Raw genomic sequence first — 18,853 nt, 5'->3', positions numbered from 1 at the left:
ATATTATCATGGTACTTAGGTGCCGATACAATACAGTGTATTCAGACCCCTTGAGTCTTTCCACATTTTGTTACATTACAGCCTTATTCTAAAAGGGATTAAATAAATGTAAATCCTCAGCCATCTACACACAATACCCCACAATGACAAAGCAAAAACAGGGTTTTATACATTTTTGCAAATGTATTAAAAGGTAAAACCAGAAATACCTTATTTACATAAGGTTTACATTATTTACACATTAGGACCCTTTGCTATGAGACTCGAAATTGAGCACAGGTGCATCCTGTTTCCATTGATCATCCTTGAGATAATTTAAATTGGTTGGACATGATTTGGAAAGACATACACCTGTCTATATAAGGTCTCACAGTTAACAGTGCATGTCAGAGCAAAATCCAAGACCTGAGGTCGTAGGAATTTTCCGTAGAGCACCGAGACAGGATTGTGTCGAGGCACAGATCTGGGGAAGTGTACCAAAACATTTCTGCAGCATTGAAGGTCCCCAAGAACACAGTGGCCTCCGTCATTCTTAAATTGAAGAAGTTTGGAACCACCAAGACTCTTCCTAGAGCTGAGCAATCGGGGGAGAAGGGCATTGGTCAGGAAGGTGACGGTCACTCTGACAGAGTTCTAGAGTTCCTCTGTGGAGATGGGAGAATCTTCCAGAAGGCCAACCATCTCTGGAGCACTCCACCAATCAGGCCTTTATCAATCAAGCCACTCCTCAGTTAAAGGCACATGACAGTGATTTGGTTGTGCTCTCCTGGATGTGGTTAGACTCACTGGATGGAGAACAACATGACTGGGAGGCACACACAGGCAAGGTGAGGAGCACTGAGGCTAGAGGGTTTGAGTGGGTAAGGAGGGGTGAGGCTGGGTTAGGAGGGGTGAAGTGGGGTGAGGCTGGTTGAGATTGGGTGAGGAGGGGTGAGGAGAGGTTCTGCGGGCCTCCAGAGTGGTACCTTCTGGGGATGGGGAATAGTGGGCGGACAGGCGGCTGCTTATGAGTCTGAACACTACAGCCCTGGAGGGGAGCTGAACACACACGCATACCAAACACACACACACACACACACACACACACACACACACACACACACACACACACACACACACACACACACACACAAACACACACACACACACACACACACGCATACCAAACACACACACACACACACGCATACCAAACACACACACACACACACACACACACGCATACCAAACACACACACACACACACACACACACACACGCATACCAAACACACACACACACACGCATACCAAACACACACACACACACACACGCATACCAAACACACACACACACACGCATACCACACACACACACACACACATGCATACCAAACACACACACACACACACTTGGCGACTGTACAGCACTGCAGATGAATTAACTGTGGGATAGTGTCCATTTCCCATGCCTTTGTTTCCCTCATGTTGAAGTACCATGTAATAATTGCACCCTACTGTACCTTCAAATAAAATACTGATCATTTATTTGACCGAGACACACGCAGACAGAGAGACGCATCAATCTCAGCTAAATTATCTGAGCGCCCTTCTGTCTCAGTATGTGTAGACCATGTATCTGATGCTGTCTGGACCAAAAGAGTGTGACATGTCATATTATGTCTGTCCAGACTGCGTCAGATACATGGTCTACACATAGAGAGGTGCTGTTTCACTCTGATGATAGAGTTTCAGCAGAGAGGAAGAGGCGAAGCGAGAGAGCTCACTCTCACCAAAATCTGTCCAGTATAAGCCCAATGCGTTTCTATGGGAATAATATGCAGACCCAAGCTTGTAGCCTGCCTTCCCAGACTCTCCATTGTTAGGGCTGAGACATGAGCATCTCCTCATTATATACAGCTCTCTGGTTTCAACCTCTTGTGAATTGGAAAGGGGGCGGGTTTGCCCTAAAGTAAATTGATGTTTCACCAAAAAGTATATACTTACTCCTGTCTAAATCAAATAATTCAAAATACTTCACCATGAGTAGCACACTTTGCAATAGGTCTAGCTGATCGAGTTGTGGCTGTCAGTGAAAAGCGTGTAAAATATGTGTGATGATAATGTCTTGAGTATCATTTCAAATGTTGCATCAAGAATAATGGGAGGAGGGTGTGGAGAAGATATGGTGCTTCTCTCAGAATGCATATAGGAAAGTGCCCATTTGGCGGTCTTATTTCTGGTTGTCTTAACTCACCACTCATGTTTTCATCGCCTCACACAAGTCAACAAAGTCTGTTTTTTTAACATCCATTGCAAATGATACTTCCTCAGTATTTGAAAAATCTTTCCAACACTCCCGGCCTGGAGAATCACCAAGCCTCGCTGTGAAAGAGCAAAATATCACGATCTGACGAGCCTATATAACCATTGGAAAACGAATAAAAAACTGCTTTCTGTCCCGAGCTCACTGGCACAGGAAACTTTGAGGGCCCGGAATAGGCAAGTTGATACAATGTTGCAAGTTTGTTTGCGACAGCTTCGGGCCACATCAATCAATCAATAAAATGTATTTATGAAGTCCTTTTTACAGTAGCAGATGTCACAAAGTGCTGTACGGAAATCCAGCATAAAACCCCAAACAGCAAGCAATGCAGGTGTTGAAGCGAAGTACATCATTTGAAACAATGTTGAACTTCACTAGGAATAGCTCAAGCCAAGACCGACAGAAAGGGGGGCAGACAGGCCGAAGAGGGAGGGAGGGAGACAGGCCGAAGAGGGAGGGAGGGAGACAGGCCGAAGAGGGAGGGAGGGAGAGAGACAGGCCGAAGAGGGAGGGAGGGAGAGAGACAGGCCGAAGGGAGGGAGGGAGAGAGACAGGCCGAAGAGGGAGGGAGGGAGACAGGCCGAAGAGGGAGGGAGGGAGACAGGCCGAAGAGGGAGGGAGGGAGACAGGCCGAAGAGGGAGGGAGGGAGACAGGCCGAAGAGGGAGGTAGGGAGACAGGCCGAAGAGGGTGGGAGGGAGACAGGCCGAAGAGGGTGGGAGGGAGGCAGCCGGAAGCGGGAGGGAGGGAGGCAGCCGGAAGCGGGAGGGAGGCAGGCAGCCGGAAGCGGGAGGGAGGCAGGCAGCCGGAGCGGGAGGGAGGGAGGGAGGCAGCCGGAAGCGGGAGGGAGGGAGGGAGGGAGGCAGGCAGCCGGAAGCGGGAGGGAGGGAGGGAGGCAGCCGGAAGCGGGAGGGAGGGAGGCAGGCAGCCGGAAGAGGGAGGCAGGCAGCCGGAAGAAGAGGGAGGCAGGCAGCCGGAAGAGGGAGGCAGGCAGCCGGAAGAGGGAGGGAGGCAGCCGGAAGAGGGAGGGGAGGGAGGGAGGGAGGGAGGGAGGGGGGGAGGGAGGCAGCCGGAAGAGGGAGGGAGGGGGAGGGAAGCAGCCGGAAGAGGGAGGGAGGGGGAGGGAGGCAGCCGGAAGAGGGAGGGAGGGAGGAGGCAGCCGGAAGAGGGAGGGAGGGAGGGAGGCAGCCGGAAGAGGGAGGGAGGGGGAGGGAGGCAGCCGGAAGAGGGAGGGGAGGGGGAGGGAGGCAGCCGGAAGAGGGAGGGAGGGGGGAGGGAGGCAGCCGGAAGAGGGAGGGAGGGGGGAGGGAGGCAGCCGGAAGAGGGAGGGGGGGAGGGAGGCAGCCGGAAGAGGGAGGGAGGGAGGGAGAGAGGCAGCCGGAAGAGGGAGGGAGGGAGAGAGGCAGCCGGAAGAGGGAGGGAGGGAGAGAGGCAGCCGGAAGAGGGAGGGAGGGAGGGAGGGAGGCAGCCGGAAGAGGGAGGGATGGAGGGAGGCAGCCGGAAGAGGGAGGAGGGAGGGAGGGAGGGAGGGAGGGAGGGAGGGAGGGAGGCAGCCGGAAGAGGGAGGGAGGGAGGGAGGCAGCCGGAAGAGGGAGGGAGGGAGGGAGGCAGCCGGAAGAGGGAGGGAGGGAGGCAGCCGGAAGAGGGAGGGAGGGAGGCAGCCGGAAGAGGCAGGGAGGGAGGCAGCCGGAAGAGGGAGGGGGAGGGAGGCAGCCGGACGCAGACTCACAAAACACAAATGCTTTGTTTGTAAATAATAATATGAGTGTTTGAGTGTTCCCCTGGCTATCCGTAAATGAAAAAGATTAGCTTAATATAAGGAATTTTAAACAATTTATTATTTTACTTTTGATACTTAAGTATATTTTAGCAATTACATTTACTTTTGATACTTAAGTATATTTCAAATCAAATATTTTTTTACTTTTACTAAAGTAGTATTTTACTGTGTGACTTTCACTTTTCTATTAATGTATCTTTACTTTTACTCAAGTATGACAATTGGGTACCTTTTCCGTCACTGTGTATACAGGCCTACTGCTGCATTGGCCTATAGACTATCTCTGAGTTCTATGCTCTCCTGTCTTTAGCCACCAGTGGATCAGTGTGTCCGTATGGCAGAGGCCCTCACCATAGTGATTAATCACGGGATTTTGAGAAAGGAAAACATGTGTATATATAAATATTTATAACTGGCTCGCAGATCAGTAGAAATGGTAGGATACATTGTAAGCTTCCTTAAACATGAAAATCATGAGCTGCCGGCGGTCTTTAATATTAGACCCTCTAAAAGAATGTGTGGAGACGTAGGAGAACCAGTGTAGAAATGGGCCTATGGAAATCAAATGCCCTTCCAAATGATTTGTTCTGGCGCCAGGTCTGCCCATGTCACGCATACCCTCTTGTCTTTGTAATATTGATTTGTCCTCCACCCCTCGCCCACACACCCCTATAGCACACACCCCTATACCACACACACACCAGACGTTGATTGTTGATGGGAGAAGGAGTCGGAGGTCATCTCAAGAAGAACCACAGGGATCCTATGCTTGCTATGGTCATGCACACGCACACACACACACACACTTCACTCAGTCTGAGGTGAAAGGTGTATGTGGAGCCACCTGACCTGACTCATACGTGAACTGATTAAACTAAAGCCCAACCCAAGCGTGTGTGTGTGTGTGTGTGTGTGTGTGACCCCATCCATAACGCTGTCTTAGCACTATTCTAATCTTCCATTCCATTCCCAACTCAATACTCCTCTTCTGTTGTTCCTTTAGCACTAGATAATGCTGCAGCACAGTTGATCTGTAGCAATAACAGTAGCAGATGTCTCTGTTGATGAGCTGGGTTTTACTTTCTTTTGCAGTACTGTGGTGGTTTATCATAGTATTAGTCCAGGCATCTTTGGATTGTCTCTGTCTTGTTGAGGTGGAGTATCTATAGGACAACACTCATGTCCTACTATAGGTCTTGTTGAGATGGAGTATCTATAGGACAAAACTCATGTCCTACTCTAGGTCTTGTTGAGATGGAGTATCTATAGGACAAAACTCATGTCCTACTCTAGGTCTTGTTGAGATGGAGTATCTATAGGACAAAACTCATGTCCTACTCTAGGTCTTGTTGAGATGGAGTATCTATAGGACAAAACTCATGTCCTACTCTAGGACTTGTTGAGATGGAGTATCTATAGGACAAAACTCATGTCCTACTCTAGGTCTTGTTGAGATGGAGTATCTATAGGACAAAACTCATGTCCTACTCTAGGTCTCTGTCTTGTTGAGATGGAGTATCTATAGGACAACACTCATGTCCTACTCTAGGTCTTGTTGAGATGGAGTATCTATAGGACAAAACTCATGTCCTACTCTAGGTCTTGTTGAGATGGAGTATCTATAGGACAAAACTCATGTCCTACTCTAGGTCTCTGTCTTGTTGAGATGGAGTATCTATAGGACAAAACTCATGTCCTACTCTAGGTCTTGTTGAGATGGCGTATCTATAGGACAAAACTCATGTCGTACTCTAGGTCTCTGTCTTGTTGAGATGGAGTATCTATAGGACAAAACTCATGTCCGACTCTAGGTCTTGTTGAGATGGAGTATCTATAGGACAAAACTCATGTCCTACTCTAGGTCTTGTTGAGATGGAGTATCTATAGGACAAAACTCATGTCCTACTCTAGGTCTTGTTGAGATGGAGTATCTATAGGACAAAACTCATGTCCTACTATAGGTCTTGTTGAGATGGAGTATCTATAGGACAAAACTCATGTCCTACTATAGGTCTTGTTGAGATGGCGTATCTATAGGACAAAACTCATGTCCTACTCTAGGTCTCTGTCTTGTTGAGGTGGAGTATCTATAGGACAAAACTCATGTCCTACTCTAGGTCTTGTTGAGATGGAGTATCTATAGGACAACACTCATGTCCTACTCTAGGTCTCTGTCTTGTTGAGATGGAGTATCTATAGGACAACACTCATGTCCTACTCTAGGTCTCTGTCTTGTTGAGATGGAGTATCTATAGGACAACACTCATGTCCTACTCTTGGTCTTGTTGAGATGGAGTATCTATAGGACAAAACTCATGTCCTACTCTAGGTCTCTGTCTTGTTGAGATGGAGTATCTATAGGACAAAACTCATGTCCTACTCTAGGTCTTGTTGAGATGGAGTATCTATAGGACAAATCTCATGTCCTACTCTAGGTCTCTGTCTTGTTGAGGTGGAGTATCTATAGGACAAAACTCATGTCCTACTATAGGTCTTGTTGAGATGGAGTATCTATAGGACAAAACTCATGTCCTACTCTAGGTCTTGTTGAGATGGAGTTTCTATAGGACAACACTCATGTCCTACTATAGGTCTTGTTGAGATGGAGTATCTATAGGACAAAACTCATGTCCTACTCTAGGTCTTGTTGAGATGGAGTATCTATAGGACAAAACTCACGTCCTACTCTAGGTCTCTGTCTTGTTGAGATGGAGTATCTATAGGACAACACTCATGTCCTACTCTAGGTCTTGTTGAGATGGAGTATCTATAGGACAAAACTCATGTCCTACTCTAGGTCTCTGTCTTGTTGAGATGGAGTATCTATAGGACAACACTCATGTCCTACTCTAGGTCTTGTTGAGATGGAGTATCTATAGGACAAAACTCATGTCCTACTCTAGGTCTCTGTCTTGTTGAGATGGAGTATCTATAGGACAACACTCATGTCCTACTATAGGTCTTGTTGAGATGGAGTATCTATAGGACAAAACTCATGTCCTACTCTAGGTCTTGTTGAGATGGAGTATCTATAGGACAAAACTCACGTCCTACTCTAGGTCTCTGTCTTGTTGAGATGGAGTATCTATAGGACAAAACTCATGTCCTACTCTAGGTCTTGTTGAGATGGAGTATCTATAGGACAAAACTCATGTCCTACTCTAGGTCTCTGTCTTGTTGAGATGGAGTATCTATAGGACAACACTCATGTCCTACTCTAGGTCTTGTTGAGATGGAGTATCTATAGGACAAAACTCATGTCCTACTCTAGGTCTTGTTGAGATGGAGTATCTATAGGACAAATCTCATGTCCTACTCTAGGTCTCTGTCTTGTTGAGGTGGAGTATCTATAGGACAAAACTCATGTCCTACTATAGGTCTTGTTGAGATGGAGTATCTATAGGACAAAACTCATGTCCTACTCTAGGTCTTGTTGAGATGGAGTTTCTATAGGACAACACTCATGTCCTACTATAGGTCTTGTTGAGATGGAGTATCTATAGGACAAAACTCATGTCCTACTCTAGGTCTTGTTGAGATGGAGTATCTATAGGACAAAACTCACGTCCTACTCTAGGTCTCTGTCTTGTTGAGATGGAGTATCTATAGGACAACACTCATGTCCTACTCTAGGTCTTGTTGAGATGGAGTATCTATAGGACAAAACTCATGTCCTACTCTAGGTCTTGTTGAGATGGAGTTTCTATAGGACAACACTCATGTCCTACTATAGGTCTTGTTGAGATGGAGTATCTATAGGACAAATCTCATGTCCTACTCTAGGTCTCTGTCTTGTTGAGGTGGAGTATCTATAGGACAAAACTCATGTCCTACTATAGGTCTTGTTGAGATGGAGTATCTATAGGACAAAACTCATGTCCTACTCTAGGTCTTGTTGAGATGGAGTTTCTATAGGACAACACTCATGTCCTACTATAGGTCTTGTTGAGATGGAGTATCTATAGGACAAAACTCATGTCCTACTCTAGGTCTCTGTCTTGTTGAGATGGAGTATCTATAGGACAACACTCATGTCCTACTCTAGGTCTTGTTGAGATGGAGTATCTATAGGACAAAACTCATGTCCTACTCTAGGTCTCTGTCTTGTTGAGATGGAGTATCTATAGGACAACACTCATGTCCTACTATAGGTCTTGTTGAGATGGAGTATCTATAGGACAAAACTCATGTCCTACTCTAGGTCTTGTTGAGATGGAGTATCTATAGGACAAAACTCATGTCCTACTCTAGGTCTCTGTCTTGTTGAGATGGAGTATCTATAGGACAAAACTCATGTCCTACTCTAGGTCTTGTTGAGATGGAGTATCTATAGGACAAAACTCATGTCCTACTCTAGGTCTCTGTCTTGTTGAGATGGAGTATCTATAGGACAAAACTCATGTCCTACTCTAGGTCTTGTTGAGATGGAGTATCTATAGGACAAAACTCATGTCCTACTCTAGGTCTTGTTGAGATGGAGTATCTATAGGACAAAACTCATGTCCTACTCTAGGTCTTGTTGAGATGGAGTATCTATAGGACAAAACTCATGTCCTACTCTAGGTCTTGTTGAGATGGAGTATCTATAGGACAAATCTCATGTCCTACTCTAGGTCTCTGTCTTGTTGAGGTGGAGTATCTATAGGACAAAACTCATGTCCTACTATAGGTCTTGTTGAGATGGAGTATCTATAGGACAAAACTCATGTCCTACTCTAGGTCTTGTTGAGATGGAGTTTCTATAGGACAACACTCATGTCCTACTATAGGTCTTGTTGAGATGGAGTATCTATAGGACAAAACTCATGTCCTACTCTAGGTCTCTGTCTTGTTGAGATGGAGTATCTATAGGACAACACTCATGTCCTACTCTAGGTCTTGTTGAGATGGAGTATCTATAGGACAAAACTCATGTCCTACTCTAGGTCTCTGTCTTGTTGAGATGGAGTATCTATAGGACAACACTCATGTCCTACTATAGGTCTTGTTGAGATGGAGTATCTATAGGACAAAACTCATGTCCTACTCTAGGTCTTGTTGAGATGGAGTATCTATAGGACAAAACTCACGTCCTACTCTAGGTCTCTGTCTTGTTGAGATGGAGTATCTATAGGACAAAACTCATGTCCTACTCTAGGTCTTGTTGAGATGGAGTATCTATAGGACAAAACTCATGTCCTACTCTAGGTCTCTGTCTTGTTGAGATGGAGTATCTATAGGACAACACTCATGTCCTACTCTAGGTCTTGTTGAGATGGAGTATCTATAGGACAAAACTCATGTCCTACTCTAGGTCTCTGTCTTGTTGAGATGGAGTATCTATAGGACAAAACTCATGTCCTACTCTAGGTCTTGTTGAGATGGAGTATCTATAGGACAAAACTCATGTCCTACTCTAGGTCTTGTTGAGATGGAGTATCTATAGGACAAAACTCATGTCCTACTCTAGGTCTCTGTCTTGTTGAGGTGGAGTATCTATAGGACAAAACTCATGTCCCAGTAGTAGTTTGACATTTGAACTGTGCCTTCCCCTTCCCGCCTTGTATTTAGTGTGAGATGCAATCATCCTGCCCACTAGGTGCACTATTTTGTCTGTCCTCTCTCCTGCCGACAGCTGCCACTGGCTGCTGTGTTAACCCTGTTCTCTTCTCCCTCCCTTCCCCTATCTCTCTGATCTCTTCTCCTCCCCCCCTATCTCTCTGATCTCTTCTCCTCCCCCCTTCTCCCTCCCTCTCTTTCTCTCCCACGGCACCGTCCCAAGGCCCGGCTCCCCTCCTGCTCATCCACTTATAGTGTCTCAGAGGTACCTCCGCATGTGTCAATCTACCTGCATTGCCATGGCAATCACCCCATCACCACCCTGTCCTCTCTTCTATCACTCTTCCTCCGTCAAATTCCCTAGTCCCGCCTCCTTAGAGGCCCTTCCACAGTCCTTTCCTCCCTATTTTCTATCCTACCACCTTTCCCACTCCACTCCACTCATCACATCACCTTCCCTCACCTCCTCTCCCCTCCCTCTATCCTTACACCTGCCCCCTCCTCCCATCCTTACACCTGCCCCCTCCTCCCCTCCCCTCCCCTCCCTCTATCCTTACACCTGCCCCTCCCCTCCCCTCCCTCTATCATTCCATCTGCCCCCTTCTCCCCTACCCTCACTGCAGCACTGTGACCCCCCCAAACCTCTCAACTAGACATGCATCTTACTGGTGACCAAAGAGCTTAGAAATCTGGAGATACTCTACACTATTATTTGTTGCGTTGTTGTAAGCTATTTCTTGAGTTTTTGAGTTTACTGGATAAATGATGTGTGTTTACGCTCTCTCTCACACACACACATTCCTCAGGCTTTAAATATAATCCTCTCTCTCTTTCTCACACTCATTCCTCAGGCATTAAATCCACTCTCAGAACGATGCTTTTAAAAATCTTCTCCCGTCCTAATTGTCACGGTATCATTATAACCATGGTAACCATGACCGTTTGCTTTGTTTGTGTTTAGAAACAGTTTGGGTTCCTTGCCCTTTGGATTTTCAGATTGAGTCAATAAAAGTGAATGTAGAAATTGTAGAGCCATATCCATATCCATGTGGTTCCGTGCGGTTAGAGTTTTTTCCATATTTGATTTGGCTCCATTTGTTTGGCTAAATGTCTGCAGTCTCCATCCCATACCAGTCCCTGCAGGCGTACTTCCTTTGTAGTGTGTTTGGCCAGTGTGTGTCAGGACAATTGGGAATTGGTGGGTAGTGTGCTTGTGTGTGTATGCGTTACCTGTGGTTGTGTGTGTGCTTGAGACATACCTGTGTTTGTCTGTGTGAGCCATACCTGTGTTTTTGTGCACAGATGAGCCTAATTTGTATGTGCCATGTTTGGTGTGTGTGTGTGTGGTCCAGGCGAGTGACTGTCCTGTGGCTTTCTCCAGGCTGCACGGAGAGAGTTCAGGGCTCACCTGGATGAGGTCATCACTCTCCGGTCTAGGTACTCTACCTTGGACCAGGTAAATGGTTACACACACACACCACGCCCAGGGCCATCAGCAAGTCTTCCTGTCATCTCAGGTCTGTGACAGGCTCACTTTATCACTAGAGGACATGACATGTTGTCCTGTTAACACTATTGGAATCCTGGCCCACAGGCGCTGATCAATCCCTCTGATTGGGTCATCTCCTAGTAAGTATTTTTTTTTGATTGGGCTTGACAGTCACGTCTTTCTTTTAGTCCAAAGGTAATCAGTCCTTATTGGCATTCATCAACATGCTGACTCATCTGTTTCTGCTTGACCCTCATCTCATCTTGATGACTGTGTGTGTGTGTGTGTGTGTGTGTGTGTGCGCGCGCGTGCATTCACTTGTTTATTCATTCAATTATTCATCCAATCCTTCCCTTCTCTGTTTGCCTCACTTTCATTCATGACCTCTGTTGTGGGAGGAAGGGAGAGAGAGCGGTAGAGAGGGAGAGAGAGCAGAAAGGGAGGGAGAGAGAGAGCAGAAATGGGGGGAGGGAGAGAGAGAGAGAGAGAGCGAGAGAGCAGAAAGGGAGGGAGAGAGAGCAGAAAGGGGGGGGAAGGGAGGGAGAGACGAAAGTGATGGAGAGGTGAGAGAGAGAGGAGAAGGGGAGGGAGAGGATAAGGGAGGGAGAGAGAGAGGAGAAGGGGAGAGAGAGAGGAGAAGGGGAGGAGAGAGGAGAAGGGGAGGGAGATATGAGGAGAGATAGGGAGGGAGAGATACAGAGGAGAAAGTGAGGGGGAGAGGAGAGAGAAAGGAGAAAGGGAGGGAGAGAGGAGAATGTGAGGAATAGAGAAGAAAGTGGGGAAGAGAGGAGAGAGTAGAAAGTGAGGGAGAAAGGGGGAGAGGAGAGTGAGAAGAGAAAGTTATGGAGAGAGTGCTGGCAGATGGACAGCATCAGCGACCATACAGTGAAGAAAGTCACTGTGTTCTTACGATGGCAGTCCTCCTCTCCTCTTGTCATGTTCCCATGAGGCAGTCAAGCCTGCTGTACATAACATATCCCACAGACATCTGTGTCTCCTCTGATATTTTCCCTCCAGTCTTGTTGTGTCCTCGCTATTGTGATGATCTTTCATCCGTGCCTGTTGTTTGACTATTGTAATGTCGTTAGTGTTTAGGTTGAGTGCTTAAGGAGGCTTGACCTCCTGTCCTACTATTCTTAATGTAGTCCAGTGTTCATCTCCAGCTTAGGTGGATAGATTCATAGGGAGAGATGAAGAGACAAGTTGTTTAACCTCTTAGTCCGCCCCATCCCGCATGCGGTATCGTTACTACAGCCTCAAGCTCATTAGCATAACACAACGTTAGCGATTTTTAAAAATCGCAAATGAAACTAAATAAATATGCCTGTTCTCAAGCTTATCCTTTTCTTAACAATCCTGTCGTCTCAGATTTTCAAAATATGCTTTAGAACCAGAGAAAATCACTAATTTGTGTAAGAGTGGTGATAGCTAGCTTAGCGTTAGCATTAGCATTTAGCACGCAACATATTCACAAAAACCAGCCAAGGAATCAAATAAAATAATTTACCTTTGAAGAACTTCAGATGTTTCAATGAGGAGACTCTCAGTTACATAGCAGATGTCCAGTTTTTCCTGAAAGATTCTTGTGTAGGACACATCGTTCCCTTTTGTTACTATGCATATGGCTACCGAAACTAACCGAAAATTCAGTCACCTACATGTCGAACTTTTTTCCGAATTAACTCCATAATATCGACTGAAACATGGAAAACGTTGTTTGAATCAATCCTGAAGGTGGTTTGTCATATTTCTCTCCATTGAAAGCACCGTCCTTGTAGCCTGGTGTGTTCTGAGATTTGAATGGAAAAATACCGGGACCTGACTTTTGCGCACCAATTGCCACACAGACACCTAGCGGGACACCTGGTAAATGTAGTCTCTTATGGTCAATCTTCCAATGATATGCCTACAAATACGTCACAATGCTGCAGAGACCTTGGGGAAACAAGAGAAAGAGTCCGTTCATTCCTGTCGCATTCACAGCCATATAAGGCGATCATGGAAAACGTAGCCTCAGAAATCCTGTGCATTTCCTGGTCGGTCATACATCTTGGTTTTGCCCGAAACATTTGTTCTAAGGGACTCACAGTGAAAATCTTTGCATTTCTGGAAACGTAAGACTGTCTTCTTTCCAAAGCTATCAATTCCAAGCATATTCGAGCATCTTTTCGTGACAAAATATTGCGCTTAAAACGGGCACGTCTTTTTATCCAAAAATGAAATACTGCCCCTATAGGACTAACAGGTTAAACTCTTGTGGTTAGGGATGTTTCACAGTAGTATCACAGAAGGCCCATGTTGACAGGATTTCTCAAATCACTGCTAGCCTTTGTTACCTGCACGACCATATCCCGCAGCACCTATGGTACTGAGAGTGTACAGACCAAGATATCAGGCCAGGTGGTTCTACACTGAGCAAAAATATAAACAGAACATGTAAAGTATTGGTCCCATTTTTCATGAAATAAAAGATCCCAGACATTTTCCATACGCACAAAAATCTTATTTCTCCACATATTTGTTTACATCCCTGGGCTCCCGAGTGGCGTAGCGGTCTAAGCCACTGCATCTCAGTCCTAGAGGCGTCACTACAGACCTGGTTCGATTCCAGGCTGTATCACAACTGGCCGTGATTGGGAGTCCCCATAGGGCGGCACAATTGGCCCAGCGTCGTCCAAGTTAGGGTTTGGCCGGGATAGGCCGTCATTGTAAATAAGAATTTGTTCTTAACTGACTTGCCAAGTTAAATAAAGCTGATTTAGTATGATCATTACACAAGTACAATTGTGCTGGGGACAATGAAGGCCACTCTAAAATGTGCAATTTTGTCACACGTGTCAAGTTTTGAGGGAGCGTGCAGTTGGCATGCTGACAGCAGGAATGTCCACCAGAGTTGTTGCCAGAGAATTGAATGTTAATTTCTCTTCCATAAGCCACCTCCAACACTGTTTTAGATCATTTGTCAGTATGTCCAACCGGCCTCATAACTGCAGAACACATGTGTGGCGTTGTGTGAGCAGTTTGCTGATGTCAACGTTGTGAACAGAGTGCCCCATGGGGCTATGGTATAGGCGGCCATAAGCTACGGACAGTGGACACAATTGCATTTTATCGATGGTAATTTGAATGCACAGAGATTGCGTGATGAGATCCTGAGGCCCATTATTGTGCCATTCCTCCGCCACCATCACCTCACTGTTTCAGCATGATAATGCACGGCTCCATATAGCAAGGATCTGTACACAATTCCTGGAAGCTGAAAATGTCCCAGTTCTTCCATGGTATACATACTCAGCAGACATGTCACCCACTGAGCATGTTTGGGATGCTCTGGGTCGACATGTCCCAGTTCTTCCATGGTATACATACTCAGCAGACATGTCACCCACTGAGCATGTTTGGGATGCTCTGGGTCGACATGTTCAAGTTCTTCCATGGTATACATACTCAGCAGACATGTCACCCACTGAGCATGTTTGGGATGCTCTGGGTCGACATGTCCCAGTTCTTCCATGGTATACATACTCAGCAGACATGTCACCCACTGAGCATGTTTGGGATGCTCTGGGTCGACATGTCCCAGTTCTTCCATGGTATACATACTCAGCAGACATGTCACCCACTGAGCATGTTTGGGATGCTCTGGGTCGACATGTCCCAGTTCTTCCATGGTATACATACTCAGCAGACATGTCACCCACTGAGCATGTTTGGGATGCTCTGGGTCGACGCGTGCAGCAGCGGTTTCCAGTTCCCAGATACTGACTGGTTTTCTGATCCACGCCTCTACCTTTTTATTAAGTTATCTGTGACCAACAGAAGCATATCTGTATTCCCAGTCATGTGACATCCATAGATTAGGGCCTAACGCATTTATTTAAATCGACTAATTTCCTCACATGAACACTAAATCAGTAAAATATTTGTTTTGCGTTTTGACCTTTGTTCAGTATACTAGATATACCCACTACCACCTGGGTCAGAAATGCTCAATGTGGTACTGTTCATCTGTGTTAAGCTCTACATCATGCCAGCTGCTGTTGATCCGTTCTCCTTTTCCCAGAGCCCACTTCATTCTGTATTCTCTCGTTCTTTTCTTCACTTCATCCCGACCTCGCTTTTGACCTCTGGTACAGCTGTTCACTTCTCAACGACCTCTTGTCCAGTCATAGATTTTTGTTTCATTCAACTCTGGTGGATTACCTATTAAAATGCGCATGTTTATAACTTCTAGTTATACTACTGTCTCCTAGCATTCCTCTACTCTGCCTGTCTGTTGTAAACCTCTTGACTCTGTGCTGTTCTGTCCATACGTTACTGTACTGTAGCTCCACTCTAGAATGGGGCTCAACAATGACCACAGAGGCCATAGCAGGACCTACGACCTCTCCCTCCCTCTATCTCTCCCTCCCTCTATGTTCTCCTTTGAGAAGCTGTATGGTGTGCTGGTGGATTCTGGAGATGTTCCGGTCCGTTCTCTAGTCGTCTTTTTCTCTCTGCTCATACTCCGTTCTTTTCTCCTTTTAGATGCAGTGAATCCTCAGTTCTTTTCTCCATTTAGATGCAGTGTATCCTCTGTTCTTTTCTCCTTTTAGATGCAGTGTATCCTCTGTTCTTTTCTCCTTTTAGATGCAGTGTATCCTCTGTTCTTTTCTCCTTTTAGATGCAGTGTATCCTGTGTTCTTTTCTCCTTTTAGATGCAGTGTATCCTCTGTTCTTTTCTCTATTTAGATGCAGTGTATCCTGTGTTCTTTTCTCCTTTTAGATGCAGTGTATCCTCTGTTCTTTTCTCCATTTAGATGCAGTGTATCCTCTGTTCTTTTCTCCTTTTAGATGCAGTGTATCCTCAGTTCTTTTCTCCATTTAGATGCAGTGTATCCTCTGTTCTTTTCTCCTTTTAGATGCAGTGTATCCTCAGTTCTTTTCTCCATTTAGATGCAGTGTATCCTCTGTTCTTTTCTCCTTTTAGATGCAGTGTATCCTCTGTTCTTTTCTCCATTTAGATGCAGTGTATCCTCTGTTCTTTTCTCCTTTTAGATGCAGTGTATCCTCTGTTCTTTTCTCCTTTTAGATGCAGTGTATCCTCTGTTCTTTTCTCCTTTTAGATGCAGTGTATCCTCTGTTCTTTTCTCCATTTAGATGCAGTGTATCCTCTGTTCTTTTCTCCATTTAGATGCAGTGTATCCTCTGTTCTTTTCTCCTTTTAGATGCAGTGTATCCTCAGTTCTTTTCTCCTTTTGGATGCAGTGAATCCTCAGTTCTTTTCTCCTTTTGGATGCAGTGTATCCTCAGTTCTTTTCTCCTTTTTTAGATGCAGTGTATCCTCAGTTCTTTTCTCCTTTTAGATGCAGTGTATCCTCTGTTCTTTTCTCCTTTTAGATGCAGTGTATCCTCTGTTCTTTTCTCCTTTTAGATGCAGTGTATCCTCTGTTCTTTTCTCCATTTAGATGCAGTGTATCCTCTGTTATTTTCTCCTTTTAGATGCAGTGTATCCTCTGTTATTTTCTCCTTTTAGATGCAGTGTATCCTCTGTTCTTTTCTCCTTTTAGATGCAGTGTATCCTCTGTTCTTTTCTCCTTTTAGATGCAGTGTATCCTCTGTTCTTTTCTCCTTTTAGATGCAGTGTATCCTCTGTTCTTTTCTCCTTTTAGATGCAGTGTATCCTCAGTTCTTTTCTCCTTTTGGATGCAGTGTATCCTCTGTTCTTTTCTCCTTTTAGATGCAGTGTATCCTCTGTTCTTTTCTCCTTTTAGATGCAGTGTATCCTCTGTTCTTTTCTCCTTTTAGATGCAGTGTATCCTCTGTTCTTTTTTCTATTTAGATGCAGTGTATCCTCTGTTCTTTTCTCCTTTTAGATGCAGTGTATCCTCTGTTCTTTTCTCCTTTTAGATGCAGTGTATCCTCTGTTCTTTTCTCCATTTAGATGCAGTGTATCCTCTGTTCTTTTCTCCTTTTAGATGCAGTGTATCCTCTGTTCTTTTCTCCTTTTAGATGCAGTGTATCCTCTGTTCTTTTCTCCTTTTAGATGCAGTGTATCCTCTGTTCTTTTCTCCTTTTAGATGCAGTGTATCCTCTGTTCTTTTCTCCTTTTAGATGCAGTGTATCCTCTGTTCTTTTCTCCTTTTAGATGCAGTGTATCCTCTGTTCTTTTCTCCTTTTAGATGCAGTGTATCCTCTGTTCTTTTCTCCATTTAGATGCAGTGTATTTCTGTTTCTGACTGTTGGTGTGTCAGTAGTGCTGGTCCTTTTTGATTTGTGGTTGGTTAGTTGGTTGTTTGATCTTGGTCATACTGTATGTACTGTCGTAGAGAGGATCTCATACTGTCTGTTGCACCAGACCCTAGCTAGCCCATGTGGTCCTCTAGGCCAGGGGCATTGGGTGTCAGAGGTTCCAGCTAGGGGTTCCACCATACTTTGGGGCGGCAGGTAGCCTAGGGGTCAGAGCGTTGGACTAGTAACCGAAAGGTTGCTAGATCGAATCCCTGAGCTGACAAGGTAAAAAAAAAATAGGTCGTTCTGCCCCTGAATAAGGCAGTTAACCCACTGTTCCTAGGCCATCATTGAAAATAAGAATTTGTTCATAACTGACTTGCCTAGTTCAATAAAGGCAAATAAATAATACTGCAGTGTTATATGCTACTGGCCTATGGGGACAGTGGCCTATGGGGACAGTGGCACATGGATTAGGACAGCCTTACATAAATTAGGACAGCCTTACTTCTGAGATGTGAAGCGAACACCTCCAAAACCAACTGTAAGCCAAGCCTGAAACCCTGGGCTCTAACCCCACCCTACCCTGGGATCTAACCCTGCCATCCCCACCTCGCTTCCTCCTACCCCATACACATGCTCTGCTCGGCCACACTAAACCACTATCCTTGGCTTGAGATCCTCATCTTATCTATTATTAATTGCCATTCATGTTCTGAAGATTGTTTGATTGTGGTTGTCTTTATGTTCTGCATTAGTAGCTGGATGTGTAGATGACCATTCCAATCTGTTGCAGCCAGAATGATTTGATCTATTGTGGTTTCACCTCAACCATGTCTTTCTCTCGTCTTCCTCCATTTCTTCTTTCTCTTTATCTATCTCTATCTGTCTGTAGGTTCAGTCACGGTGTGGCAGCAAAGAGAACATCCTGAGAGCTAGTAAGTTATTTTATTGAGAGTTTTCTCTGTGGCTGTGTGAGAGAGAGAGTGAGTGTGTGTACGCTCACATGCGTGTTTGTGTGAATGTGAAAGACACATATTCTCTCCGTCACACTCCTCCTGTCTTTCTCTCTCTCACTCTGTCCATCAGGTCACAGTGCAGTGGACATCACCAAGGTGGCTCGCCGGCACCGCATGTCTCCCTTCCCCCTCACCTCCATGGATAAGGCCTTCATCACTGTACTGGAGATGACCCCTGTGCTCGGCACCGAGATCATCAACTACAGAGGTGGGTCAGAAAGATAGGCTGACTGACTGACTGAGAGACAGACGGAGGGACAGAGAGGCAGACAGACAAACAGACAGACAGGAAGCTCAGTCATACCCGCATCACTGGACACGCCTTCCTTTCCACCCCCTAACATCAGTCATACCGCACACTGGGCCTTCACTACTGTCTGTAGTACTGTCGGTCTGTAGTACTGTCTGTCTCTCTGTCTATAGTACTGTCTGTCTTTCTGTCTGTAGTGCTGTCTGTCTTTCTGTCTGTAGTGCTGTCTGTCTTTCTGTCTGTAGTGCTGTCTGTCTGTCTCAC

At 45.6% G+C, this 18,853-nt stretch overlaps 1 protein-coding gene across 4 annotated transcripts in view; it reads left to right on the top strand.

Moving 5' to 3' along the window:
- gphna (gephyrin a) overlaps window positions 1-18,853 on the top strand; it is a 117,361-nt gene that overhangs the window by 64,722 nt on the left and 33,786 nt on the right. For all 4 annotated transcript variants that reach the window (XM_065025804.1, XM_065025803.1, XM_029675876.2 and 1 more), the window contains exons 10-11: window positions 18,216-18,258; window positions 18,410-18,547. In XM_065025804.1, the coding sequence (XP_064881876.1) occupies window positions 18,216-18,258; window positions 18,410-18,547 (181 nt within the window). The remainder of the gene's footprint in view (window positions 1-18,215; window positions 18,259-18,409; window positions 18,548-18,853) is intronic.

The sequence above is a fragment of the Oncorhynchus nerka genome, linkage group LG12, assembly GCF_034236695.1.
Source record: "Oncorhynchus nerka isolate Pitt River linkage group LG12, Oner_Uvic_2.0, whole genome shotgun sequence".
NCBI lineage: Eukaryota > Metazoa > Chordata > Actinopteri > Salmoniformes > Salmonidae > Oncorhynchus > Oncorhynchus nerka.
The sequence above is the reverse complement of the archived record's forward strand: the minus strand, read 5'-3'. Positions and strand labels throughout refer to the sequence as shown.